The sequence below is a fragment of the Camelina sativa genome, chromosome 11 (genome assembly GCF_030686135.1).
Source record: "Camelina sativa cultivar CO46 ecotype springtype chromosome 11, ASM3068613v1".
Taxonomy (NCBI): Eukaryota; Viridiplantae; Streptophyta; class Magnoliopsida; order Brassicales; family Brassicaceae; genus Camelina; species Camelina sativa.
The window spans coordinates 26,742,632-26,770,183 of record NC_141890.1 but is presented as its reverse complement, the minus strand read 5'-3'; the positions used below and the strand labels follow the sequence as shown (position 1 = coordinate 26,770,183).

General features: G+C 40.1%; 1 protein-coding gene and 1 non-coding gene across 2 annotated transcripts; both read left to right on the top strand.

Annotated features, from left to right (window-relative positions):
• Positions 1–2,859: 2,859 nt before the first annotated feature.
• On the top strand, positions 2,860–4,406 carry LOC104724157 (putative S-adenosylmethionine-dependent methyltransferase At5g38780). The gene is made up of 3 exons (XM_010442604.3): positions 2,860–3,059; positions 3,223–3,879; positions 4,051–4,406. Exons 1-3 carry the CDS (start codon positions 2,982–2,984, stop codon positions 4,381–4,383), a joined length of 1,068 nt encoding a protein of 355 aa, XP_010440906.1. The 5' UTR covers positions 2,860–2,981; the 3' UTR covers positions 4,384–4,406.
• An 18,868-nt stretch (positions 4,407–23,274) lies between these two features.
• On the top strand, positions 23,275–23,381 carry LOC147934440 (small nucleolar RNA R71). The gene has a single exon (XR_015573453.1). It is a non-coding gene; the product is annotated as a small nucleolar RNA R71 (small nucleolar RNA).
• Positions 23,382–27,552: the final 4,171 nt, after the last annotated feature.

The following is a 27,552-nucleotide window of genomic DNA, read 5'->3' as shown; positions in this document are numbered from 1 at the left end:
TTTATTTTATTATTCACAAAAAAACTAATAAACGCAATAAAATAAATTGGCCTAGAAAATTTGTAGGCAGATTAAATGCAACGTTGCAAAGTAGTCGCAAAAGTTGCGAGGTATTTACTATCTCGTAGCTTGCAATGTATTTGATAGGGATTCAGTTTCTCGCAAATTGCATGAGATTAGCTATTTCATTTGTCTCTCGTGCAGTATGTGAGATTTGCGAGGAATACTCTTCCTAGCAAATTGCATGGGTTTTGCAAAAAGATATTTTCCTCGCAAAATTTGCGAGTGATTTATAATTTTGTCGATTTACGAGACACGATTTGCAAGAAACTTTGGTGTTTTGCAAATCTTTTGCAATTATTGATTTGCGAAGGAGTTGTGATAAATTATTTTCTTGTAGTACCTAGAATCGATGGATACCACGACGAGAGCCTAACTTTTAAGGATCCTGCCATCCTCATCTATCTAATGGTAAATAGTTGTTCGAAGAGCAGTTCCTCCAGATAGAGACCCATTCAAGTATCTAAGCAATGTAATAATAATATCTTTATATGATTTATTTATTAAAAATTTGTGTTTTGTTGCAAAAGGTTTCAACCGATCAATAGAAAAATCATGTAGGTATTGTCCAAATATCTATTAATATTATCTTTTAATTTATTAAATATAATTATTCTATAATATTCTATATTTTAGGGGCTTTATGCTTTATTATGTATATGTCTCCTATTGTATTCAATTATTGATGAATTGAATAATCAAAAAATTTTAAAAGATTTTGATAAACCACAATAAAAAGTATTCACAAATTCAAATCAACATATCTCTAGTTTTATCTCTAATAGATATTGTCTCTTATGATATACGAGAAATGTTTACTCTCTTTCATCTCTTTTCTATTTTTTTGTTTATTTTATTGAAAAGTTTCTTCGTGGGAGAGATTGGCGATAATGATATTCTAAGTCCCTGTTTTAGAAATCGCTAGGCGTTAGTCGGGCGGTTGGAGTGGGCCTAACGCCTAACGAGAAAATCAGAAATTAAACAGGGATTAATCGGGGATTAGTTTTAGGGTTATTTTATTATATTAATAATAAAATAAATATATATACTATTAAATATATGTATAATTCTGTTTATCTTAAAATAAAAATATCAAATAAAATATAAAAATATAGTATTGTCTTTAAAATTACGATAAACACATAAAAACGTAATTTTGAACGAAAATTTATGATTTTCATTAAAAGTTTGTACATTAGTTACCGTAAACATCATAAAACTCTTAATTTAAATGTCTAAATAACAAAAAAAAAATACATATTTGATTTATATTAAAACTAAAAATAATTATTATATACAATATTAAGTGGAAAGTAATCGGATTAGACGGATTATAAACAAATTAGTCAGGTATAATTGGATAATCGATGCTAGGCGGGGATTAGTCATTAATCGAGGCAGAGAGGACGGACATAGCGATTTTGCGGGACGTAATCGGTGATAGGCGGGGATTTTTAAAACAGGGCTCTAAGTGAACCGAACGAGATTAGCAAATCTCAGATTTTTTATCAATCAAACTTGTGTTTTTTAAATGTTTAAAACGCTTTAGAAATGTAGACTTTCCAAAGTCCTGCTTGACTTTTGAGTATCTCGTAGTCTTTTCCATGTAGCATTTGTATTTTTTCGACCAAGATTACAAGTTTTGGCTCTTCTTCAGTTAGAGTTGCAGATAAGTAGATTTTTCTAAGCGTTCTCAAGATAAATAAATGCATAAGTGGCTTGTAGCTGTGAACCAAAATGTGGTTGTGGAAAGACTCTACAGCACCAACCAATCAGGGCCAGACCGCCAGAGATCACAAAGAGAAAGAGAGAGAGCTAAATTTAGTGCAAAAGTGAGAACCGCGACAAAGTTCAGAGTCTTTGGACGTTTTTGTGCTACTTCCACGGTCCTCTTGAGTCCTAGAGAGGACCCTACGAGTTAAGGTTTTATATGGAGCTTATGATAACGAGGGATATATTTTCTCCAATGTTTTTAAGTCACCTCCTCTGGATTTTGAATCAGTTGAGCTTGTCGATGGTCTTTTAAACTTGTGCCTTTTAAATGTTTAAAAAGCATTAGAAACGTAGACTTTTCAATGATCTGCTTGACTTTTGACTATCTCTTAGTCTTTTCCATGTAGCATTTGTTTTTTTTTTTGGACCAAGATAACAAGTTTTGACTCTTATTCAGTTAGATTAGCAGATAAGTAGATGTTTCTATACATTCTCAAGATAAATAAATACATAAGTGGCTTGAATTTTAGTGTTTGGGCTCTAATCACCAGGCGTAGAGATAAGCTTGGCAACTCTACATGGCTGGTTTTGATTAGGTTTTTCTCGTCGATATCTTTGTCAATAAGTGTGGCTTATCATTTCCTCTAGATTTCTCACCATTCTTCTTCAAATGAATTGTGGAACAAAAATGGAGCAAAAAAAGAACAAAAATTGAAATTCTTTTATATTATTTTAAATAAAGTATATTTTAATATTATATTAAATAATATATTGTAAGATGTTCTAATAGTTAACATTATCGTACTTGTATATTTTTCTTCTTTTCTCTGCATCTTTTCTTTCTTTTAATCAATATTCCTTTCATTTATATTCAGGTTGTTATTTTATTGACCAATTGGTCACCAACCAAAGCAATTAACGAATACAAAATTGAAGATATACCAAACTTTTGTATGGTAATAATATGTCATATCAGTGCATCATTACTTTTTTTTTGTCGTACTTATATATTTTGTTTCTTGCTAACTACCTGTCTACCTACCGACTTAGTACTTTATTTATTCTCGATTCACATTTGACTTATTGAATGTAGAATTGTTCCAAACTTCCTTATATATAAATCTTGCATTTATCTCTTTACTCAAATATTCAAACTTACATAGCGAACTTTTAAATATTTTGAGCTCTTGGGTAGTAAACACAGAGCAATGTCAACGTCTTCTCACTCGTACCCGATGAGCAGCGGTGACGATCAACACAGTTACATCTATAATTCTTCATATCAAGTATGTTACGTAATTTCTCTTTATTTTTTGATGTGAATATATGACTGGGATTATTTTATTCTTCATACTAAGTTATGTCATGTTATTCGAATTCAGCCATATCTTGAGATTTTTTTTGGGGATAAATCCATGTTAATTACTTAATATTATATTCTTGATACAGAAAGCATGTATAGATGGCAATGAAGAAAAAACAAGGCGATACATCTTGGAAAAATTTGATCTCTTGAATTTAAAGTCTGATCTTAATACTTTAAACATTGCTGATTTTGGTTGTTCTATTGGACCTAACACGTTTCATGCTGTTCAATATATCATTGACGGTGTGAAAAGTACCCATGAAAATCGTCTTGTCCCTCTTGAGTTCCAAGTATTCTTCAATGATCAGCCTAACAATGACTTCAACACACTCTTTAGAACCCAACCTCCTTCCTCTAAAGGAGAATATTTCTCTTTCGGTGTTCCAGGCTCCTTCTATGGCCGAGTGTTACCAAGAAACAGCATCCACATCGGTCATACTTCCTACGCGACTCACTGGCTTTCAGAAATCCCTGAACATGTATGTGACAAGAAATCTCTGGCTTGGAACAAATATTACATCCATTGTAATAATTTAATAGAAGATGTGACAAAAGCTTACAAGGTCCAGTTCACAAAAGACATGAGGGGTTTTCTTGAAGCTAGAGCCGAAGAAATTGTTCCAGAAGGATTGATGATTATTTTAGGACAATGTTTGCCTGATGGTGTCCCCCATTTTGAGACATGGCAGGGTATGGTGGTAGACATGATCGGTGATTGTCTTATGGATATGGCTAAATTGGTAAGAACAATTAATCCAAGGACTTCAAGAGATTTCCTAATTCAAAATTTTACAGTCACTTTCTTATGTTATTTATATGTCTAGCATCTTTTTAATATGATTTAGCAATATATAAATAATACAATGATAAATGCGAGATTGCTAGTAAAGTAGTTGTGTTTTCCATTGTAGGGTGTAACAAGCGTGGAAGCGATTGAGCTGTTCAGCATTCCCGTGTATTTTCCGCAGTTTAGTGAACTACAGAGAGAGATTGAGCAATATAGAAGCTTTACTTTGGAGATGATGGAAATTATAAGTCATCCATTGGAGGATATCCCATTATCCAACAAGTTCATGACTTCCATGTTTAGAGCTATTTTCTATACGATCATTAAAGAACACTTCGGTCAAGGTGTGGTCGATGAGCTATTTGATCGTTTAGCTAAGAAACTCACCAAGTATCCTATTGATTTTAAAGAGTGTAAGAAACATGTGAACTATTTTATGTTGCTTAAGCGAAAATGAATGACATGATATTTACCTATAGAGTATTGTCATATCTCTGCTTTGTAACATGAAATTTTTATTTTTCTCTTCCAGTATTACATGAATAATAAACATCAATCCTACTAATTCTAGAGACATTCCTTATTTGATCGTTTGTTAAGAAAATTGTTAAGTACTGAAATCTATAAGATATGGTCCCAGTCCATAACTGTTGATCGTAGATTTTGTTCAAATACAAGAAGCCTAGATTGTTCTATAATTTCCAAAAGAGGTTTTCTAAAATTTTCAAACACGAATCTTGGAAATACACTAAATTTTATAAGAAAGTTGGAATATACATTCAATTTTATAGTAATTTAAAACTACAATATTGAATTAAATCTTTACCATAATATCCATTAATTTATTTAAACATTATGTAAATAAATTAATTTCAAATACTATAAATTAAATTAATATTAATTTGAAAATAATTCGATTTTAAATTAAATTCATAATTTTTAAAAATAATGAAACAATTAAATAATATTATTATATTTAGTATAATCATCATCTGAATTTTGAATAAAATTATATAGATCTCTTTATTGTTGATGATACTTTTTTGGATTTTTAATTTATTCAAAATAAGTAAACTAAAACTATATCATCTAATATATTAAAGGAGTAGTCAATATGGCTCATGAAACAAGATTTATATTGTGGTGTGTGAATGATGATGTATGCAATGGTGAGATATGAATGGAATGATGGGTGGGTGTTTCAATTCCTCTTATGCTATTGCAGTACAAGAGGTATCAATCCTAAATGAGTGTTTGTGAACAATTAAGATATGCATATGAATCTAAGTTAAGACAAATGTAAAGATTGTTTGTCACTAACAATCTTAGGAAGAAAATGTAAAGTGCAGAAAATAAACTACAAGAGCTAACAACTAGATGCAGATGAAACTAAATGATTGAAACAGTGATAAAGCAAGAACAGAAACAGAGACTACTACTAATGAACTAATGCAAGATAATTAATGAACTGAAAACTAAATGTATGCAACTGGAATGAAACAGGAATGAAACAAGACAAACACAAATCATAGACACAGAGTTCTGGGGATGAACTCGAGCAGCACTCGACCGAGTGTAGGTCGAGTGGGTGGTCGAGCTAGACTAGATGCAGAAACAGAGCAATGCAATAAAAACAGAGTAATGCTAAATCCAATCAAACAACAAGCAAGCAACATGATTAAGACTAAGATTTCAATAAACAAAGAAGGTCCTGAGGATGGATTCATGGGATGGACTAATCATTGTGGTTATCTAACTTGGTCAACAAATCTCAAGCTAACTTTGAGCTAACCTCTAGGCATATTAATCTAGGACAAGTTTCTCCCACTCTCATGGTCAAGAAACAATCAAACCTATGCAATTCTAGACTTGTTCTCACACAGTAAAGAATCTACACAAGCAGGCATTAAGCAATACATCTCAAACCAAACAAGACCTCTAATCTCTTAGCAAGCCTAATGGTAAGCTCTAGATCTAGCCTTATCTATGCTTCCTAAACATTGATGTGATGCTAAGAAGCTTGAAATCAGACTCTACCCTCTCAGATATAGAATCAGCATTAAGATCATCTACCCTAGAAGAGATCTACAACAATCAAGCTTGACCAAGTCACACAAACCACAAGATCAATCTATCCTAACCCATCCTCAAGATCCTAAGGAAACTACTCACAACAATACATGGTGATCAAAGTCAAAAACCCAGAAAATATTGAAACTTGCATTATTAGAAAGATTAAACAAAGATCTTCAATATTGATGAAAGGATGAAACTCAAATTCTCAATATCTTGAAAGTTATAGAACCAACAAAATATAAGAATCTAGTCTTCTTTCCTAAGGAAGTACAAAATCTTAAAAATAAAAATGCAAAAGGAATAAAACTTAAAAAGGTAAAAACTAGGTTTAGGGAATATCTAAAAAGTTGCACCCTTTGGTGGCTGCAGGTACAAGGCCTTATATAGGTGAGGAGGTGGAAGCCCTAAAAATAGAAAAAGTCAAAGTAGTCAACGGCTCGGTCAACTCGACCAGTGCTCGGTCGAGTCCATGGTCGAGCTGGCTTCTCTCGTGCACACTCCACTCGGTCGAGTCCATCTACCCACTCGGTCGAGTGCTTGGTCGAGTTGGACTCTGGACCTTGGTTCTTCAGCCTTAACTCTCTTGCTTTCCCTTCAAGATTGCTTCACTTCTCCTCAGGATTGTTTCCATGCTCCTTAAGCTCCAAAATCACCTGTTTATGCATGAAAAGATGCAAATGCAATGCAACTAAACTCTAATGCATGATTAGTCCTAAAGCTACACAATAATGATGAAAATGGCTAGCAAAAGATGCAAAAGATGTGAATAAACTAAGGGAAAACATGGTAAAATATATGAACATCAACACCCCTAAACTTAGTCTTTGTTTGCCCTCAAGCAAATAAACAAGACATAAGAAGGTAGATGAGGTTTGAAAGTGGGATCTCAGCTCCTAAAGCTTGCAAATAGACTATCTAGAATCAATGTCCAAGTTACTAGTACTATGATGCAAGTTGAATGAGCTATACCTAAAGACTTTAGACAAGCATATCACAACCTTCACTGATTTGAGCCTTAGACATCCACATGCATTCAAATCAACCATTTCCTTTAACATTCATTAATCAAGAACATGAATCAATTCTATGCAATGCTTAAACTCATTTGGCTTGGCAGTAAAAGGTTTAGAGACAATGATGGTCTCTTTTTAGAGTAGGGCTTATCAATATCAAGGTTCTCTCATAAAAAAAAAAATGGATTGAGCTTTAGAAGAATGCTAAAGGTAAGAACACTTAGACACATACAAGAATAAAGCCTTGTCTACCCAAAGGTACCCAAAGTGTTTATCCTATCAATCTAAACCCAAATGATCCTGGTGCTACCCTTTAACTTCTTTTCTTCTTTTTCACCCTTTTCTCTTTTGGTTTTAAAGTCTTAGGAGAGGTTTCTTAATTGATCTTTCTAGTGGAATGGGGGATTCTTACTTATTTGCTATGGTTCTCTTTTCTTCTTATTCTTAAGACATATAAGCATTTTGCTAGACTTCTCTTTCCTTTCTTTCTTTTCTTTAACTAGAACCATCTTTAAACAACCTTATTCTTCCCATTCTTTCACTAGACTTTAAATTTTCTTAAACACATTCCCCTCCTAAAGACTCTAACTTTTTCTTTCTCTTTTTCCTCTTTTCTTTTCATGACAGCCAAGTCCCAAACCCAACAAGTGAACCACCTAGTCCTATCTAGTTTGAAAAATGCAAACTAGAACTACACAAGGTTTTACTCTTGTCAGTTCAAACCTAACACTTTCTACCAAGCTCAATCCCAAAAATAGGCCTCACACACACAAGAATAAACATGGCTTGAAAGAAGGTTTGGTTAGGGGTAGGGAAACTGATTTAAAAGTGAAATCAGCTACTCGGATCAACAAGAGTGGTCAAAGGAGTAAGATGATTCAAATAAGTATATGGTATCCATGAGTTTAAAGCAATGCATACATTGATAATTAACAGTCAATATTAGGTTCTTATAGATAGGAAATGGCATCAAATCATAACATGCTTCAATTTAGACCAAATGCAATTCAGGAATTCAAGGCTTGGTTCAATCTTATGCTTCTAACCACTCAACTAGCATCAAAGTACTATTAACTTGGGCATTGATCCTAGTCTAGTGAATAAACAAGTTAACAAGGGAATACTCATCATAGATCCCTAATGCAAATACTATACAATCCTACATGAAACATGCTAAACAAGATCCTAATGTGCAGTGCAAACTACATGAACACTCTTTTTTTTTTTTATAAAGATTTTTGCAAAAATTTTCAAATTTTTAGGGTTTTTCTATGCCTTAGATGATTATGCAAGTGCTAACATGATGATGATAAAAATTTGAAATAAGAAAACAAAACACAACATCAAATGCTATCTCAAACCCTCCCCCAAACTTAAATCACACAGTCCCTTGTGTGAAAGAAATTTGCTTGAGGATTCAAGAGTTAAAACAAAACACAACATATGAAATGCTATGGTATGTACAATGGTAAGGTGATAATGTTACCTCAAGGATTGGAGAAGAAGCTGTCCACATCCTCCTGCATACTATCAAAGTTGTAGCTGGGGTCCTGCTGGTGACTGGAGGAAGGTGATTGGGGCAGCTCGACAATGCCAATCGACCGTGACACGGTCGAGTGCGTGCTCGAGTGGGGGGTCGAGCTGGCTGCCGAGTCTTCTTTTCCTCTTCTATCTGGCCTCCCTTGCTTCCCTGATCATGAAAATACCAAAACAAAAATCAAAATACCAAAAACCTTAAACAATATGTACATGGATACCTTAGGGACTTCCTCCCTAGTGAGCTTGTTTAGAGTCACTAAGCTTGACTTTTGATGCCTATTCAGGCTTGGTTTCGATTCCAAGGAGGTGATGAAATTCCCCCTGGTTCTACTTGGTAACCTTGGTGTTCCTTCTTGATCACTACTTCTTTAGCACTTGAACCATGTTTCTTCTTAAACTTGAGTCTTGGTCTTGCCTTCTTCAAAGACCTCTTGGTGAGCTGAACTTGAAGACCCTTCACTAAACCAGCTAACACTTGAACTGAATCCTTGAGATGTTGAACTAATTCTTCATGAGATGAGACCTTAGCTTTTGAAGTCTCTTCTTCTCTCAAAACCCCAAAATCATCCTTATCTTCAATCTTAAATGGTTGACCTCCAATGGTTGGTAGGTTAGATGGATTTGTAATATCAAAGTTCATGGTCAAACCTTCAGATATGTTCAACCTTATCAGCCCCTCCTTAACATCAATGATTGCTCCTGCTGTGGCAAGGAATGGTCTCCCAAGCAAGATTGGATCCTCTACCTCCTTATCCATCTTTATTATGATGAAATCAGTGGGAATTCTTGCCTTGCCTATCTTGACTAGGAGGCTCTCCAATTTACCAACTACATCTTTGTGTGAACCATCAGCTAGACTTATGTAGAGATTGCTTGGCTTGAATTCAATGTGTCCAAGCTTTTCTGCTATAGAGTAGGGCATGACACTAACAGATGCTCCAAGATCACACAAGCATTTGTTGAAGTGAAGGTAGCTGATGGAGCAAGGTAGATTGAATGCACCTGGATCTTCAAGTTTTGTTGGTACAATAGCTGTCCCAATCTCTTCTTGATCTCTCCTGTTTTGATTATGAGCTTTCTGCTTGGATATGTCAAGTGACATGCCTTTGTAGAGAGGATATGGGGCATATTGTTCCAAAGCTGCTCCTCTCTCTGCTTCCTTCTCTTCAATGACAACCTCCTGTTGAATGGCCCTCACTTTCTTCTTTTCAATCACAACCTCTCCCTTCAAAGCCATGACTTCTTCCTTCTCAATGACTTCCCCTTGTTGTAAAGCTAACTCCTTCTCTTGTTGCAAAGCCAATTGTTCCCTTTTCTCAATAATTTCTCTGAGTTCTTTCAGCTTTTGTGCTTTGAAACGTCCTAGGAATGGTAGTGGAGGTTTGTAAGCAGGAGGAATGTACTTAACAGGTTTGATAGCTTCGGAGTCTCCAGCTCGATCGACCACTCGAGCATGCACTCGGTCGAGTGGCTGCTCGAGTTCCTGGTCGAGTGCAATGTCGACCTCTTTTTCCTTTGCACAAATGTCACTTGGGGCTTCAGTAACTGATGACTTCCCCCAAACTTGGACTTCACTGTCCTCAGTGACAACTGTCTCATTGAGATGAATGGCCTTAGCAGTGCATTCCCTTGGGTGTTGAAGTTGGTTTGGTGTAGGAGAGGAAGTAGAAGCCATGCAACTCTCCATGTTCGTGATTGTAGAGCTCAGTCTCTCCAACTGGTTATTCAGTCCAGTAGAATAAGAATTCAACGTTTGGTGCAGCTCAGCAAACTGTCTTGCTTCCTCAATCTGCTTAGTGGCTTGCCCAAGCAACAGTTGTTGCATCATAGCTCTTAAGTCAGGTTCTTGAGCTTGTGAGGTCTGGAACCATGGAGAGGGATACAATTCAGTCTGGTAGACTGGTTGATGTTGCATGGGTATGTAATTGAACATACTGTTGTGGTACATCATTACTGACTCGAACAGGTACTCGGTCGAGCGCAGGCTCGAGTGGGTGGTCGAGTCGACTGGGAAGTAAGGGCTATTTGGATCCGGCTTCTGGCTCGATAAAGTGCTCGATCACAGCTCGGTCGAGTGGTGGTCGAGTTGGTGGTCGAGCTGGTGCCTGAAACTCAATCACAGACAAGCAGTAGAAGAAACGAGATCAGTAGTGAACAAGTGGATAAACGAACTTAATCTTAGACTAATAATGATCCTAAATGTCACAAAACACACTCAAATGGGCAACGGCGCCAAATTGAAACAAGATTTATATTGTGGTGTGTGAATGATGATGTATGCAATGGTGAGATATGAATGGAATGATGGGTGGGTGTTTCAATTCCCCTTATGCTATTGCAGTACAAGAGGTATCAATCCAAAATGAGTGTTTGTGAACAATTAAGATATGCATATGAATCTAAGTTAAGACAAATGTAAAGATTGTTTGTCACTAACAATCCTAGGAAGAAAATGTAAAGTGCAGAAAATAAACTACAAGAGCTAACAACTAGATGCAGATGAAACTAAATGATTGAAACAGTGATAAAGCAAGAACAGAAACAGAGACTACTACTAATGAACTAATGCAAGATAATTAATGAACTGAAAACTAAATGTATGCAACTGGAATGAAACAGGAATGAAACAAGACAAACACAAATCATAGACACAGAGTTCTGGGGATGAACTCGAGCAGCACTCGACCGAGTGTAGGTCGAGTGGGTGGTCGAGCTAGACTAGATGCAGAAACAGAGCAATGCAATAAAAACAGAGTAATGCTAAATCCAATCAAACAACAAGCAAGCAACAGGATTAAGACTAAGATTTAAATAAACAAAGAAGGTCCTGAGGATGGATTCATGGGATGGACTAATCATTGTGGTTATCTAACTTGGTCAACAAATCTCAAGCTAACTTTGAGCTAACCTCTAGACATATTAATCTAAGACAAGTTTCTCCCACTCTCATGGTCAAGAAACAATCAAACCTATGCAATTCTAGACTTGTTCTCGCACAGTAAAGAATCTACACAAGCAGGCATTAAGCAATACATCTCAAACTAAACAAGACCTCTAATCTCTTAGCAAGCCTAATGGTAAGCTCTAGATCTAGCCTTATCTATGCTTCCTAAACATTGGTGTGATGCTAAGAAGCTTGAAATCAGACTCTACCCTCTCAGATATAGAATCAACATTAAGATCATCTACCCTAGAAGAGATTTACAACAATCAAGCTTGACCAAGTCACACAAACCACAAGATCAATCCATCCTAACCCATCCTCAAGATCCTAAGGAAACTACTCACAACAATACATGGTGATCAAAGTCAAAAACCCAGAAAATATTGAAACTTGCATTATTAGAAAGATTAAACAAAGATCTTCAATATTGATGAAAGGATGAAACTCAAATTCTCAATATCTTGAAAGTTATAGAACCAACAAAATATAAGAATCTAGTCTTCTTTCCTAAGGAAGTACAAGATCTTAAAAATAAAAATGCAAAAGGAATAAAACTTGAAAAGGTAAAAACTAGGTTTAGGGAATATCTAAAAAGTTGCACCCTTTGGTGGCTGCAGGTACAAGGCCTTATATAGGTGAGGAGGTGGTAGCCCTAAAAATAGAAAAAGTCAAAGTAGTCAACGGCTCGGTCAACTCGACCAGTGCTCGGTCGAGTCCATGGTCGAGCTGGCTTCTCTCGTGCACACTCCACTCGGTCGAGTCCATCTACCCACTCGGTCGAGTGCTTGGTCGAGTTGGACTCTGGACCTTGGTTCTTCAGCCTTAACTCTCTTGCTTTCCCTTCAAGATTGCTTCACTTCTCCTCAGGATTGTTTCCATGCTCCTTAAGCTCCAAAATCACCTGTTTATGCATGAAAAGATGCAAATGCAATGCAACTAAACTCTAATGCATGATTAGTCCTAAAGCTACACAATAATGATGAAAATGGCTAGCAAAAGATGCAAAAGATGTGAATAAACTAAGGGAAAACATGGTAAAATATATGAACATCAGCTCACGTTCACTCTCACAAAAATTAAACTCCCTTACCTTTAATAAAATTTGCACTTCAAATATTTTTAGACAAGCTTTTCTCTCATATTTGAATTGCAGAAACGCACCTCATTCATTCTAAGATCTAGGATTACTCTTTTGCCATGAATAAAAATCTATTCTGGACCTTTTTGCCATTTTTCTAAAAAAATGAAAATTAAAAAAAAAAACAAAATTTGTTTTACAAAATCGGAAATCTAATATATTTATGCAATATCTCTCTTTAAAAAAATTGAAAATAAATATTAGAATATATTACGAATATTCGTTAAAAAAAATTTCTATTTTTAAAAATATTAAAATGGTAAAGATAATTATGACAAATTTATTTCTAAGCTATATATATAGAGGCTCAGCCAAAACAGTAGAAGTCGGATTCATTAAGCTAAACATATAGTTTTGAGAGTATAATTTTTCTTTTTGTATTATTTTGGTTCTAATAAATAAACTTTACTATTGTATGATTTTGATTTTTTTTCATGTTGATGTACTATCCATATGCTTTGCATGATTAATTTTTATGCTGCTATAATTTTTTATTATTATGTTGAACCATATCAAAAGTTTTACACATTTTGTACTGTTTGATTGTGGTTTAGGGTTACCTATCATGGACCATGGATGTTTTTTTATATCAAAAACAAGATTGGACGAACAAGTTGATGAAGAAAGCAAAAAAAATCAAATTGGTAAAGTATTATTAATAATTGTGTTTATTTGTTTTTTTTGTTGTGGTGATTGTTATTCAATTTTATTTTCTTGGTTAAACATGATCATATTTTTATTCGATGATTTTTTATTCTACGAGCAAATGAGCAAAGACAACTTTTGGTAATATAATCATAGTATTTTATATGATTCATCGGATTCTAATTTTTATGCTCTATTTTGTAGTGGTTGTTTGGAAAGCAAGATCAAGCAATCATAGTGAAACGATCGCACCCGAATTCCCAATCCTCACAGAGGATCAACGGGAAACCCCATAATTTTGACGAGACAACCGACATAGAAATCGCTCCTTACAAAAACTCCCACAAACACACCAAACCCCACCTCATCTAGTTACTGAGTCGCACAACCAACCACCCCTAGTGACCGAGTAACAAGAGAGATGGACTGTAATATTTGATTCCGTCCAGCCACGGTCAACACTTCCCCTAGTTACTCCAATTCACTATCAACTCCTCAAGTACCCCCGACGCTCAAGACATCACTTTCGTCGATCCCTACTCGACCAAAACTAACTCCAGCTGTCTTTCTATGACCCAAACACACAACAACCTGCTGGTGTCGACCGACAATGTTGTTGAAACAACAACCTGCTGGCAGTCCGCGTATGAAAAATGTTGTCTCTCTGATGCGTATTGTCCGGTGCTTGGCTAGTATTGAGGACGCGTCGGATCATGAGTAGTTCTCCTTTGTCCGGCTCGACCACGACTTCTTCGATCTCCAAGGTGTCGTCCTGCTCGTCTTGATCGTCACCATTCACAGACTCAATTTCTCCGGATGCGGTAATGGTCATGGTGCGCGGGTTAGGGCATTCTCGGGCATAGTGCCCTCGACCTTGATACTTGTAACGAACGATATCTCTACTTCTCCCTTCGGCCTGTTGCGGCCTCGGCTCGTTACGTGCATCTCTGTTCGACTCCCTTGACTTGAACCGCGAGTCAACAACAATGACCTTGGGCTTATCCTGGCCGCGACTACCTCCGGCTGTTGGCAACGAGTTAGGCTACCAACTTGGCGTTCCTTGAACGCAAGCACGGTTGGTGCTACTAATCTTCTTCTTGATTTGTTGCTCGACTTGCATCGCTAGATGTAGGAGCTCTTCAAACGAATTGTATGTCATTCGCTCTACTTTCCTTGCTATTCGATCTTGAAGGCCGTCTAGGAACTGTGCCATCATGCCTTCTTTGCTCTCGTTAATCTACAAACGGTTGCAGAGATGTTTGAACTCTTCGTAGTATTCTTCAACGCTCTTGGCGCCTTGAGAGAGTTTACGGAACCTTCGCTGGAGGTCTCGGTGGTACAATGATGGCACATAGCGGCACCTCATGTCATTCTTCATGGCCTCCCTGTGTGGTAAGGCTAGTTCTCTGTCTCTACTCTGTTCAGCTTCACTCCGGTCCCACCATGTAAGAGCATGATCCGTGAATTGAGATAAGACAAAGGCGATCTTCTTGACCTCCGGGTAGTTATAACTGGCGAATATGTGCTCCATCCTCCCTTCCCAGTCTAAATACGCCTCCGGGTCAACCTTTCCGGCGAACATTGGGGCGGTGATCTTGTGCCCTAGCTCCACCGGCTGATAAGGTCGATCGTCGCGTTCATCGTCTTCATAGTGGTGACGCCTACTTCTGTATTGTTGGCCGTCCTCGTCAGACGTTCCTCCTGGATCGGGATCATGGCGTTGTTGCCGGTTCGGAGCGTGTGGTGCACGAACTGCGTTTTGGCGTTGGCCCATCTAGATCCTTTGAAGTCGTTCTCCAAGTTGGGCCATTTGCGCACGTATCTCGGCTAATGCGGCTCCAATTTCAGGTGGAGGAAGGGGCTCTCCTGGTCCCAGTTGTTGTTGATCGGCCATGGTACGGACGGCGGCGTTTGGTCTAAGTACTGAACAGACGGAGGTCTCTGTATGGGATGGTTAGAGAAATGGTACCAGTGGCGGCTGGAACGAGGTGCGATGGTGGTCAAGAGATCCTCTGGCGTACGGTAACGTTGTACAACTGTGGTGGTTCTCGTCGGCCGATCCGTGACGCGTGGCTGTTCGGACGAATCCTACGAGACAATATATAAACGCGTGGGTTATCTGTTCAATGAGATCAACACGACACAAACTCCTTGGACAGCTAATAGTTGGGACAAAAAGAAAAAGCAAAAGTAAAAGCAAAAGCAAAAAGGCTACAAGACAACATCCTATGACCAAACAAACGACTGACTCTACGCGTTATGTCTACTAACACTACACATGGTTTTTAGGCCACCAAAAACAAAGAACAAACACAAAGGAAGCAACTTTAAGGATCTAGACTTAACAAGACTAAGAACACGCAAGAACACTAACGAACCCAGCAAGAACAAACCTTTAACACTAAGACTTAAAACTAGAGAAAGGAAACAAGAAACATAAAGAGTGGAAAGATACGACCTTGCGAGGAACTTTCGGCTCTGATACCAACTGATGTGACCGGGTACGACGGCCGTGACCCACGAACGTACGTTCGGAACACGAACTGATGGAAACAGACTCGAACAGCTCCAACAAACGATTGGAATGGTGGAGAGAAGTTTGCGAAGATATACTCGCCTAGCTAGGCTCTCGGTTCGGTGAGGATAGAAGCGGAAGAGGTTCACGAGGAGATGCTCGACTCGTTAGACACTCAAATGATGAAGGTCGAAGGTGGATCGATGTAGCAACTCGCAAGGGATGGATCTCCTTGTGATACGGCTAAGCTAGAAGGTTTCGAACCCGGTTCGAGAAGATTCTAGGGTTTTGTTTCAATTGCTGAAAACGAGAGAGATAAAGAACAACTTTGATTTTTATTACCAGTATACCTTTACATTTTTAGGTCTAGGTCCTTTAAATAGGCTAACCATAACAAGGGAACCTCCTAAACCCTAAACACGTGACCAATATAAAAACGCAGCGTCCAAAAGATAGGATGGCCACGTGGCCGGGAGTGGTCCACTGTAACATTTGCGAACCGAAATCCCGGTTTGGGGATTGCATCGGTCGATGCACTATGTGCGTCGGTCGATGCAAGGTGGTTTCCTGCGGACGAGTTTAAGTTAAACGCTGCGTTTTGGGTTAGGAAAAACCCTTAAGCCGTGTTTTTGTCTCATTCGATGAGTTCAGCCGTTTTTGAGAGAAAAGAAGGGAGAAAAAGTTTTCTTGAGTGTTCCTGAGTGTTGTTGGTGATTTCTAGTGTTTGGAGGCGTTCCTGTAGAGATCTGTAGCTGGGATCGTTGTAGGAGCTTCCTAGGAGCGTGTTCTTGATTGTTTAAGGTTCAGAAACTTCTTGGCAAAGGTAAGTGCATGACCATGGCTTATCTAAGCTGGAGATTCTCTGATCTGTTTGTTTATGTGTTGTTAGAATTTTTAGAATGTTGTATGAGGCGTTAGGAAGCTTTCTTGTGGCTTGGGATCGATTCTTGTGGTTGCAGGAACGGAGATCCGGCGAGAAGCTTCGGGGAAAAACTATGCTCGGCATGTGTGTCGGTCGATGCACTATGTGCGTTGGTCGATGCAGTGCTAGGACGGCACAGCTTGACCTAGGAGCATCGGTCGATGCCATGTGGAGGCATCGGTCCATGCAACTAGGGTTTCCGTGTATTGTCGAGCATGCGTCGATCGATGCAAGTGGAAGCATCGGTCGATGGAAGTGAACCTTGTGTCGGTCGATGGAAGTGAACCTTGTGTCGGTCGATGGAAGTGAACCTTGTGTCGGTTGATGCTTGTCCCTGTTGGCGTCGGTCGATGCAACCCTTGTGTCGGTCGATGCAAAGCCTGGTTTGTTTGTTGATTGTTGCTTGATGGTTAGAGTATCTCTATTGCTTGTGTGTATAGCCCAGTTGATGGGAAGATTGCCTTACTGAGTGTTTATAAAATACTTATGCATTGCAATTTGTGTTTGTGATGCAAGTAAGGGCAAAGTGTGATCGTGGAATCAAGGCAATGAAGAGGAGGATGTTCTAGGGACTCGATTGGATGTTGTCTTGCATTGATAGGTTGCTAGAGTTGGGTCTTTAGAACTTGCTAGGTTGCTGGTTCCTTGTTTCCTGTTGTTTGATATTGGAGTATTGTTATATTTGATTATTGGTTATTAGTATTGGATTATTGTTTGGATATTGGTATCTGTTATTTTCTGTTATTGGTTGTGCTTGTGATTAGGTGGCTAGTGGGTATGAGACCACTAGTTGTTGTTTATTATTATTATTATTTATTATTTATTATTAAAAAAAAAACACGGGTTAGGTCATTTCAGTTTGGTATCAGAGCCCTTACGGTTCTAGGTTTGGGTTCACTAGGTTTCTGTTGTGATGCTTGGGATTGAATGTCTTGATTGATTATGTGAGTTAGTCAATTGTGTGTGGCATGGAGTCCTAGAACATCCTCTTCAAGCCTATAGTGTGATTCCATGGTGAGTTTATGATTTTGTGTTATGTTAATTGTGTGCTTAGCCTTCTGTTCATGGTAGTGCAGATGGTTAGAGAGGATGTTGTTGCTGGTCGTGGTCGTGGTCGTGGATGCGGACCTGGTCGTGGTAGGGGGAGAGCCCCAGTGGTTAGTGAGACCGAAGACCAGAGTGTGACAGCAGAGGGTGTTGGTGAGTCGCAGGGTGTCCAGGGGGATTCCGTGAGTGTGGCCGGAGGGGGCGGTGTTGATGCTCCAGTAGCCGGTGATGTTAGGGCCCCAGGTGCGGGTGTCCTAGTGGGTGGAGTCCCAGGTGTCGACCTTGCGGGTTTGCTGGCACAGTTGTTAGAGCGGTTGCCGCCAGTGGCACCGGCTCAAGCTCAGGTAGTGCCACCAGTGGTGGCAAAGGAGCGACAACCAGTGGCTGCGGATGTGGGGGTCCATTCTCGTTATATCAGCATGCTGATAGAGATGGGCCATATTCGTACCGAGCAGTTTTTGGGGGGTACTGATCCTACCGCTGCGGAGGCGTGGAAGACAAGTGTGGAACGTAACTTCCATACTCTGAGATGTTCTAAGGAGTTTTGGGTGGACATTGGGGTCCACCATCTGACTGGTGATGCTCAGTTGTGGTGGAGTTCTGTGGCAGCCAGGAGAGTGCAGAGGGAGATTTCTTGGGCTGACTTCGTCTTGGAGTTGAACCGCAAGTATTTCCCTAGAGAGGCACTGGATAGGCTGGAGGTGCAGTTCCTTCAGCTAGCTCAGGGAGCTCGGTCAGTGCGGGAGCTTGACTTGGAGTTCAGTCGACTTCTCAGGTATGGGGGTCAGGATATGGAGTCTGAGGAGGCTCAAATCAGGAGGTTTTTGAGGGCCCTACGTGACGATTTGAGAGTTCACTGTAGAGGGCGGAGTTCTGCTGCGCGTGCAGAGCTGGTTGAGACTGCAACATGGATTGAAGAGGATATCCGTGCACAGTCAGTGGCGGCTAGCCCATCAGTCCAGCCTAGCAAGGCTCAACATCATGGGTTTCTAGCAGGGGCGGCAAGCCTGCACAGGGAACCAAGTGGAGATGGGAGGCTACATAGAGGCTGGGTGGTCCGAGATTCTTCGGGTGTGGAGGCAAGGATCACAAGGTTGCTAGCTGTCCCAAGAGGAGCGCTTCGACAGCAGCAGATCGTGTGTGCTATCATTGCAGGGAGACAGGGCACATCAGGCCCTATTGTCCCAAGTTGCAGCCGGTAGCAGTGGCAGCGTTGCAGCAGGTGCAGCCGGGAGGGTAGCAGGTGGCACGGATTGAGCAGGCGCCACGGGTTTACACGACTGTAGAGACTGGTGGGACTAGTGTTGGGGTATCACATGTATAATTTCTGGTACTTAATCTTTGTGAATTCTTAGTAAGTTCAGATTTTTATGTTATCCTATGATAAAGTGTTAGGTTCTCAACACATGAGGTTTGTGTGGGGACCTTGTTGGTGGGCGGGTTTAAGTCCCATATTATGTTTGACTCTGAAGCTTCTCATAGCTTCATTACCCCGAAGCTTCTCATAGCTTCATTACCACGTCAGGTACCTCAGTTTTTGCTAAACATCTTCTGTAAACTCCATCACTGCAATGCTTATACAAGTAAGGTTCATCCCAATAGTATCTCCGAAGATGTCTCAAGAACTTCTTCTTAGCATACCCTGTAAACTTGTCTGGTTCCACCTCAGCAGCAAGGTAATTCGCTATATCAGCATACCATGGTTGATCAAAAGTAGTTACAGCAGCTATGTCGTCGTCAAACTCATAACCCGACGATTCCTGAACCAAGTGTCGATCGATGCTTAGTGATGTATCGGTCGATGCAATCGCCAAGTCCTGTTCGTATCGAGATGAAGCATCGATCGATGCACCAGATGTGTCGATTGATGCACCAGATGTGTCGATCGATGCATTGCCACGACTCTGCAAAATTTCCCAAGACTGCAGTAATGTAACTTGAGAACCAATATCAACAAAGTAGACATTCTCTTTTGGCAGTGAATCATGAATTGGAACATCATCTTCTATCTTGATCCTTGATAAATGATCAGCTACTCTATTTTCAATCCCTTTCTTGTCTTTAACCTCAATGTCAAATTCTTGAAGAAGAAGAATCCATCTTAATAACCTTGGCTTGACATCCTTTTTCTGCATCAAGTATTTGAGTGCAGCATGATCTGTATGAACTATCACCTCTGATCCAACCAAGTAAGAACGAGACTTCTCAAAAGCAAACACTACTGCTAGCAACTCCTTTTCTGTTGCTGCATAATTCCTTTGAGCATCATCAAGTGTTCTACTAGCATAGTAAATAACATGAAGTTTCTTATCCTTCCTCTGTCCTAGCACTGCTCCCACTGCAAAATCATTGGCATCACACATTACCTCAAAAGGTAAATCCCAATCTGGTGGTTGAACAATAGGAGCACTCACTAACTCTTGCTTAACCCGTTCAAAGGCTAAACGACATTCATCAGTTAACTCAAATTTGACATTCTTGCATAGTAGAGCTGAAAGTGGTCTAGCTATCTTACTGAAATCCTTGATGAAGCGTCTATAGAACCCGGCATGTCCAAGAAAACTCCTTACCAACTTCACACTATCTGGTGGTTGAAGACCTTTCATCACTTCTATCTTAGTGCGGTCAACTTCAATACCATCTTCTGAAACCCTGTGACCAAGCACTATACCATCTCTAACCATAAAATGACACTTCTGCCAATTAAAAACTAAGTGCTTCTCTTCACATCTAGCCAGCACTTTGCAGAGATTATCCAAACAGCTCTTGAATGAAGACCCATATACAGAAAAATCATCCATGAAAACCTCCATGTAATCTTCAATCATGTCTGTGAAGATGGACATCATACATCTCTGAAATATCGCAGGAGCATTACATAGACCAAAAGGCATTCTGCGATATGCAAAAGTACCATATGGACAAGTGAAAGTCGTCTTCTCCTGGTCATCGGGATGAATCGGGATCTGGAAAAACCCAGAGTAACCATCCAAAAATCAGTAGTATGGATGGTTAGCTAACCTCTCAAGCATCTGGTCAATGAAGGGCAGCGGGAAGTGATCTTTCCTTGATGCGGCATTCAGCTTTCTGTAATCAATGCACATCCGGTGTCCGGTGATTGTCTGTGTCGGAATCATCTCATTATTGTCATTCTTCACCACTGTAACTCCACCCTTATTCGGAACAACATGAACTGGACTAACCCATTTGCTATCAGAAATTGGGTAGATAATCCCGACATTCAGCAATTTCATGATCTCCTTTTTGACAACATCTTGCAAATTTGGATTTAGCCTCCTCTGATGCTCAATAGATGTCTTAGCTCCCTCCTCAAGATGAATCCTATGCATGCACAAGTCCGGAGAAATCCCTGCAATATCATCAAGAGAATAGCCAAGAGCTTTGTTAAACTTGCGCAGATTGCTTAGCAATAAATTGAGCTCTGTATTGTTTAAAGGAAGCATTAACAATAACAGGATAAGAAGAATCCCCACCTAGAAATGCATACCTTAAACCTGCAGGAAGTGGCTTGAGATCAAGTTTTGGAGCTTTCTCTAGACTCCAATCAGATAGTTTCTTAGCTTGTGAAGAAGTACCAACCAATTCCTCCTGTGCAACCAACTTCTTTACTTGCTCATTAGCATCTAGTAGCTTGACATAGCCAGCAGCAATGTCATCTAAATGTTCAGCTTCTTCAGTAGAAGCAACTAATGCTCTCTCAAGAGGATCTTCAGGATGCAGCTCCTTGAAAATCTCTTCAGCAAGATTAGACAATGTATCCACATAAAAAGTTTGACCATCTATGGTTGGCCTCTTAACCAGCTTATCCATGTCAAAACGCATCTGCAAATCTTCAACATTAAGACCAATCTGTTCTTTCTTGACATCAATAATGGCTCCAGCAGGAGCTAAGAATGATCTTCCCAAGATTAAAGGATCCTTAGGCTCTTCTTCATACTTCAAGACCACAAAATCAGTAGGTATCAAACAATTACCAATCTTAATTGGAACATCTTCAAGAATACCGTCACGAATACGAATTGATCTGTCAGCAAGGATAAGAGTAATCTTGGTGGGTTGGAAATCTGTCATCCCAAGGCTGAGTGCTACTGATCTAGGCATTAAGTTGACACTGGAACCAAGATCACACAAAGGTCTAGCAAACCTTTCACTGAAGATTGTACAATCAAGAACAAAACTACCTGGATCAGGAAGCTTTTCTGGGATCTTGTTCTGAATGATGGCACTGACTTGGGCTGAAATCATCATTACTCCCTGCTCAGCATTCAAATCCTTGGTCACCATCCTCTTAACATATCTCCTAAGCATTGGAGAACTTCTAACCGCATCAATCAATGTCAGCTCAACAATAAGTTTATCCATCATAGCCTTACACTTAGCATCATCAAGCTCTTGTTTAGACTTCATTGGATTCTTGGGGAAAGGAACCTTGGGTTTATAAACTCTCTCAGCAACTAGAATCGGAGATTTCGTAACTTCCTTCTCGGTCTGGACGTTGCATCGGTCGATGCTTGAATTGCATCGGTCGATGCTGTCTCGCAAAGTCAATTCTTCTACGACCACTGAGGGTTGCGTCGATCGATGCTTTGCAGCTAGATCGGTCGATGCTGGTTCCGGATCGTCAAACTCATCATCCTCATCAATCAGTTCCTGCAATTCCTTGGATCTCTGCTTCTTCTCAGCTTCAGACTGTAATTGCTTACCACTCCTTAAGGTCACAGCATTGCAGGAGTGCTTAGGATTTGATTCGGTTCTGCCTGGTAAAAATCCTTCTTGCCTTTTCATAGCTCCAGCACTTTGTGCAACTTGGTTCTCCAGCTTCTTAACTTGGACATTCAATGAATCAAATTTGCCAGTAAGCTCAGTATAGACATTGTCAATCTTCCCATTGAATGTCACTGTCAACTGCTCTTGTCCCTGAAGAATCTGCTCAAGCATTGCCTCCATCCTACTTTCAGTTGTCTTAGGAGGAGGAGATTGGTAAGAGGAGTTGCCATAGGTCCTGGTGTAACCACTGCTCTGTTGTTGTTTCTGATAATCTTGCTTAGGAATGAAGCTTGTATAATTAGACTGATAGTTGTTGCGCTGGTTGTTTCCACTGAAAGACCTGTTGCCTTGCTGATTTCCAAACCTTTGGCCTTGATTCACATACACAAAGTTGACATCTTCTTTTTCATTCTCCTGCTCTGGCTCAAAGATCTCAACATCTTCTGCATAATGGACTGACTTCTTTCCAACAAGAAGGTTATGCACTGAATCCAGCTTGGCATTCCCTGTAGCAAACTGATTTGAATCATATCCTTCATGTGCTATTTTCCGTTCTAAGTCCGCATTCTTAGTACTGTTGTTGGATGCTAGCCTCTCTATCAACTTTTCAGCCTCATCTGGGTACCTTGTCTTGAAATTCCCATCACTAGCAGCATCGAAAGCCATCTGATACCTCCAGTCAATCCCGCTGAAGAAGATACTAGTGAACTGAACCTCTGAGAACCCATGATGCGGGCAGTCTCTCTGATATGCCTTAAAGCTCACTCAAGCAGCTTTGTAAGATTCAGCAGGTCCTTGTCTAAAGGTTGAAAGCTTAATCCTCAGCTCATCAGACATTGCATCATCGTAGAAGTAGTTCAAGAACGCTACCTTGATGTTATGCCAGGTTGTCAGAGATCCTGGTTTAAGTTGTCTTAGCCAAAGAGAAGCTTCCCCACCAAGAGAGTAGGGGAAGAGCTTGCAGTAGAGATAGTCCTCAGTGACTCCATTAGCCTTGATGCTTGTAACAATATCTTTGAAGTGCTCAATGTGGTCTTGAGGCTTCTCATGAGGCAAATTCTGGAATGGTCTTTGGCCAACAAGAGCAAAGTAGGCAGGCTTCAGCTCAAAATCATTCCTTAGGAATGGAGGAGGGACAATTGCGGAACGGTTCTCATAGAATAAGTCTGGCCTGTTGAAGTCCGCAAGAGTCTTGACAAGCTCTCCATTGTTGTCCCGTCTAGGCTGAAGGTCCAAATTGGCTCCATTCGCACCAGCTCCGACATTGCGTCGATCGATGCCAGCATTGCGTCGATCGATGCCTTCCTGGTTGCGTCGATCGATGCCATCGTTGCGTCGCTCGACGCCACGTGCATCATCCTCAACTCGTCCTTCAGCATCAAGTTTCTGGCCTTGCTCGTTGTACACATTGCCCTCTTGATCCCTCAAAACTCCAGCCTCATCAGGTCTCAATATGATTGTCGTTGTACACATTGCCCTATTGATCCCTCAAAACTCCAGCCTCATCAGGTCTCAATATGATTGTTTTGACCATCTTCGCTGACTTGGCTGCTTTCTTGTTGTCACGCTCTAGTCTTCCTAACTCTTGGTTTGTAAGATTCAAGGTAGGACCTGTTTGATTTTTCCTGGTGTGCGGATTAGGCATATACCTGAAACACACAAGAGAAAAGAAACAAAAGCGTGTGAGTAAAACAGAAAAATAAAAATCTAGACAAAATCAAAGACTTTAATCTAATGGTGAATCAAAAGAGTCCCCGGCAACGGCGCCAAAATTTGATATGCTCAAATTGTAATACCCTAATGATACTAACAACCTTGCAGTTGTAATATTCTAGGGGTCGAATCCACAGAGACTCTAGATCACACAATAGACTTATTGATCTTTTAATTATGTTAAATCAAATTATTAAATTAAAAACAATGCAAAAAAAAAATTAAAGGTATTGTAAATTCAAGGGAACAAAGAGTTAGGCCTAGGGAAATTCTCAGGAATTTATGAAATATTAAATCAGTCAAATAATATGATTCAAGCAATTAAAAATCAGATCTAGAACTCTAAACACTCTTGTAAAATAAATCAGTTTTGACTGCAAATATTATCTAAATTTAAAACCAGAAAATCCAAATCTCTTTGCAAAATTCAAGGTTAAAAATCAGCTTTAAAAACAAGTTTAGATTGTTCACAAATTTATTAAATCAAATCTCTTTGCAAGAAATAATTTTGTTCATCAAAAGGTTTTATCAGGAAAATCAATTATATTCTCATATCAATTTATTTTCCTAAGTATTAATTCTAGGTGATCAATCAAGAATTAATATGAAGAACAACCTAAGATGAAGGTCATAGAAGATAATGAATCCTAAAATATCAGATCTAAATTGCACCATAAAAACCCTATGAAAAACCCTAAACCTAACAAACAAACTACTCAGACATATTCAATGTAGAACAAAGCATCTTTTCTGAATAATAAGCAATTGATATTAAGAAGTAAGAAAGGAGTTCAAGAATCTTCTCTCTATAGATGAAATCAGATATGTCTCTCCCAAAGCTCTCAATATCTCTTTTGTTTGCAGAATAAAACTTAGGTCTAAACAATGACCATAAAAATCCTATAAATATTCTAAAACACGTCTTGGACCTTAATTGCAAATAAGAGAAACTTGGGCAAATTTTGTAAATCGTCTAAAGCTTGTGGAAACAACTTCCGTTTGGTTTGTGGCAGCTGCATCGATCAATGCTGAGAGTGCATCGGTCCGTGCCAATGAGTATCTAAACCTATAAAGACTAAAAACAACCTAGAAAACAAATCAAAAGACTCAAAAACTACACTTATAGCATGGTTAAAAACAACAAAAACCATGATATATCAAGGAGGATCAAGGAACTTTGGAAGAAGAAGATTCCTTTGATGAGAGTCCTTTGGGACTGTGATGGTGTTGAAGAGCAGACTTGGGAGCCTGAGGCGAGGATGAAGGCAAGGTTTAAGAAGTGGTATGAGAAGCAAGCCGCGACTTGAGCTTGCCTAGCCTGGTCCCATCTGTAATCCGTGACTGGAGCGGGAATGGAGTATTTCAGCCCATCTCTCTTGTTTACTTGGTCGCTTGGGGTGGTTGGTTGTGCGACTAAGTAACAAGATGAGGTGGTGATTGGGGTACAAAGTTTCCTGTTTTGGAAGTCCTATAAATTGAAAGTTTCCAGAAGTGGAAAGTGCTAAAAATGGAAAGTTTTATGTGAGTTAGAATTTGTCCATTTTTTAGTGGCGGAGAGCCTGTGAGAGGGCTTGTGTGGCCTTTGTGGCGGGCTGTTTAACCATTGTGTGGCCTTTGTGGCGGGCTGTTTAGCCGTTGTGTAGCCTTTGTGGCGGGCTGTTTAGCCATTGTGTGGCCTTTGTGGCGGGCTGTGTAGCCAATGTGTGGCTTTCGTGGCGGGCTGTTTAGCCAGAGTGTGGCCTTTTTGGTAGGCTGTTTAGCCAGAGTGCCTGTTGAGGCGGTCCTTCGGGACAAATGGTCTTTGTGACGGTCCTTCGGGACGAGTGGCCTTGGTGGCGGTCCTTTTTAGGACATTTTTTTGGCCTTGGTGGCGGTCCTGTTTATGACATTTGTTTGGCCTTGGTGGCAGTCCTGTTTAGGACATATGTTTGGCCTTGGTGGCGGTCATGTTAAGGACATTTGTTTGGCCTTTGTGGCGGCCCGATGGGCAGTGTGATGATCCTTGTGTGGTCATGAGGTATTCCAGTGAGGAGATATGTGGTTGGTAGGACATTGTGATGTCATACGCGAGCCACGTGAAGGATACCTGGATAGGGATAGGACTCAGACATGTTCAGAATTGTTTGCTCGCGACTCTTGGGGGACTTTGGTTCTCCTAGCACTGTCATATTCGGAGACTTTGTGACTTGGGAGTATGGTTGGTATATCGACTTCGGATGACGACTCGGAGGCGCGCTGTAGGGTGACGACCCGAGAGATGAGTATTGGATTTTTCCTTATACAGTTTGGCATGCGGGTTTAGGCCCGATGAGGAGCCAACATTATGAAATGCAGACTTAGGTCTGATGAGGAGCCAATAAAAACGCAAGGTTTAGGTCTATGAGTAAAGAAAAGTCCAAAAGTCGAGAGCAAATAATGCCTGGAGCGTGAGTCTATCGCCTAGAGGTGACCTTCTGTGGATCAGTCGGAGGAGTGCGGGCCGTGGAGACGGTAGCACGGGAGTCCTTGGCTGAGTATTGTTTGAGATTTGAGGACGAATCTAAATTGGTGGGGGAGAATCGTAACATCCGCGAACCGAAATCCCAGTTTAGGGATTGCATCGGTCGATGCACTATGTGCGTCGGTCGATGCAAGGTTGTTTCCTGTGGACGAGTTTAATTTAAACGCAGCGTTTTGGGTTAGGGAAAAACCTTAAGCCGTTTTTTTGTCTCATTCGACGAGTTCAGCCGTTTTTGAGAGAAAAGAAGGGAGAAAAAGTGTTCTTGAGTGTTCCTGAGCGTTCTTGGTGAGTTCTAGTTTTTGGAGGCGTTCCTGTAGAGATCTGTAGCTGGGATCGTTGTAGGAGCTTCGTAGGAGCGTGTTCTTGATTGTTTAAAGTTCAGAAACTTCTTGGCAAAGGTAAGTGCATGACCATGGCTTATCTAAGGTAAGTGTATGAGGCGTTAGGAAGCTTTCTTGTGGGTTGGGATCGATTCTTGTGGTTGCAGGAACGGAGATCCGCCGAGAAGCTTCGGGGAAAAACGATGCTCGGCATTTGCGTCGGTCGATGCACTATGTGTGTAACGCTCCCGAACTGTCCGATGACCGGACCGGCCAACAGACAGTCACGGAACGCCACTATGGGAACTGCGCCGAGGTTGTCCAGTCGAGGGACGAAAGCTGCAGACTTCCCGACCATACTTCCCTAGCACAATTCCACCCGCGACCGAGACTACTTAGGCTTTGCAACCCTCGCGGCCTGGTGCGTTGTGTTGGCCCGGACAAGGCTAGAACCACACAACTTTAA

Coding starts and splice junctions, on each gene's coding strand:
- LOC104724157 (XM_010442604.3), top strand. CDS start 2,982: ATGTCAACGTCTTCTCACTCGTACCCGATGAGCAGCGGTGACGATCAA. Junction 3,060..3,222: donor TCTATAATTCTTCATATCAA/GTATGTTACGTA, acceptor TTCTTGATACAG/AAAGCATGTATAGATGGCAA. Junction 3,880..4,050: donor TTATGGATATGGCTAAATTG/GTAAGAACAATT, acceptor TTTCCATTGTAG/GGTGTAACAAGCGTGGAAGC.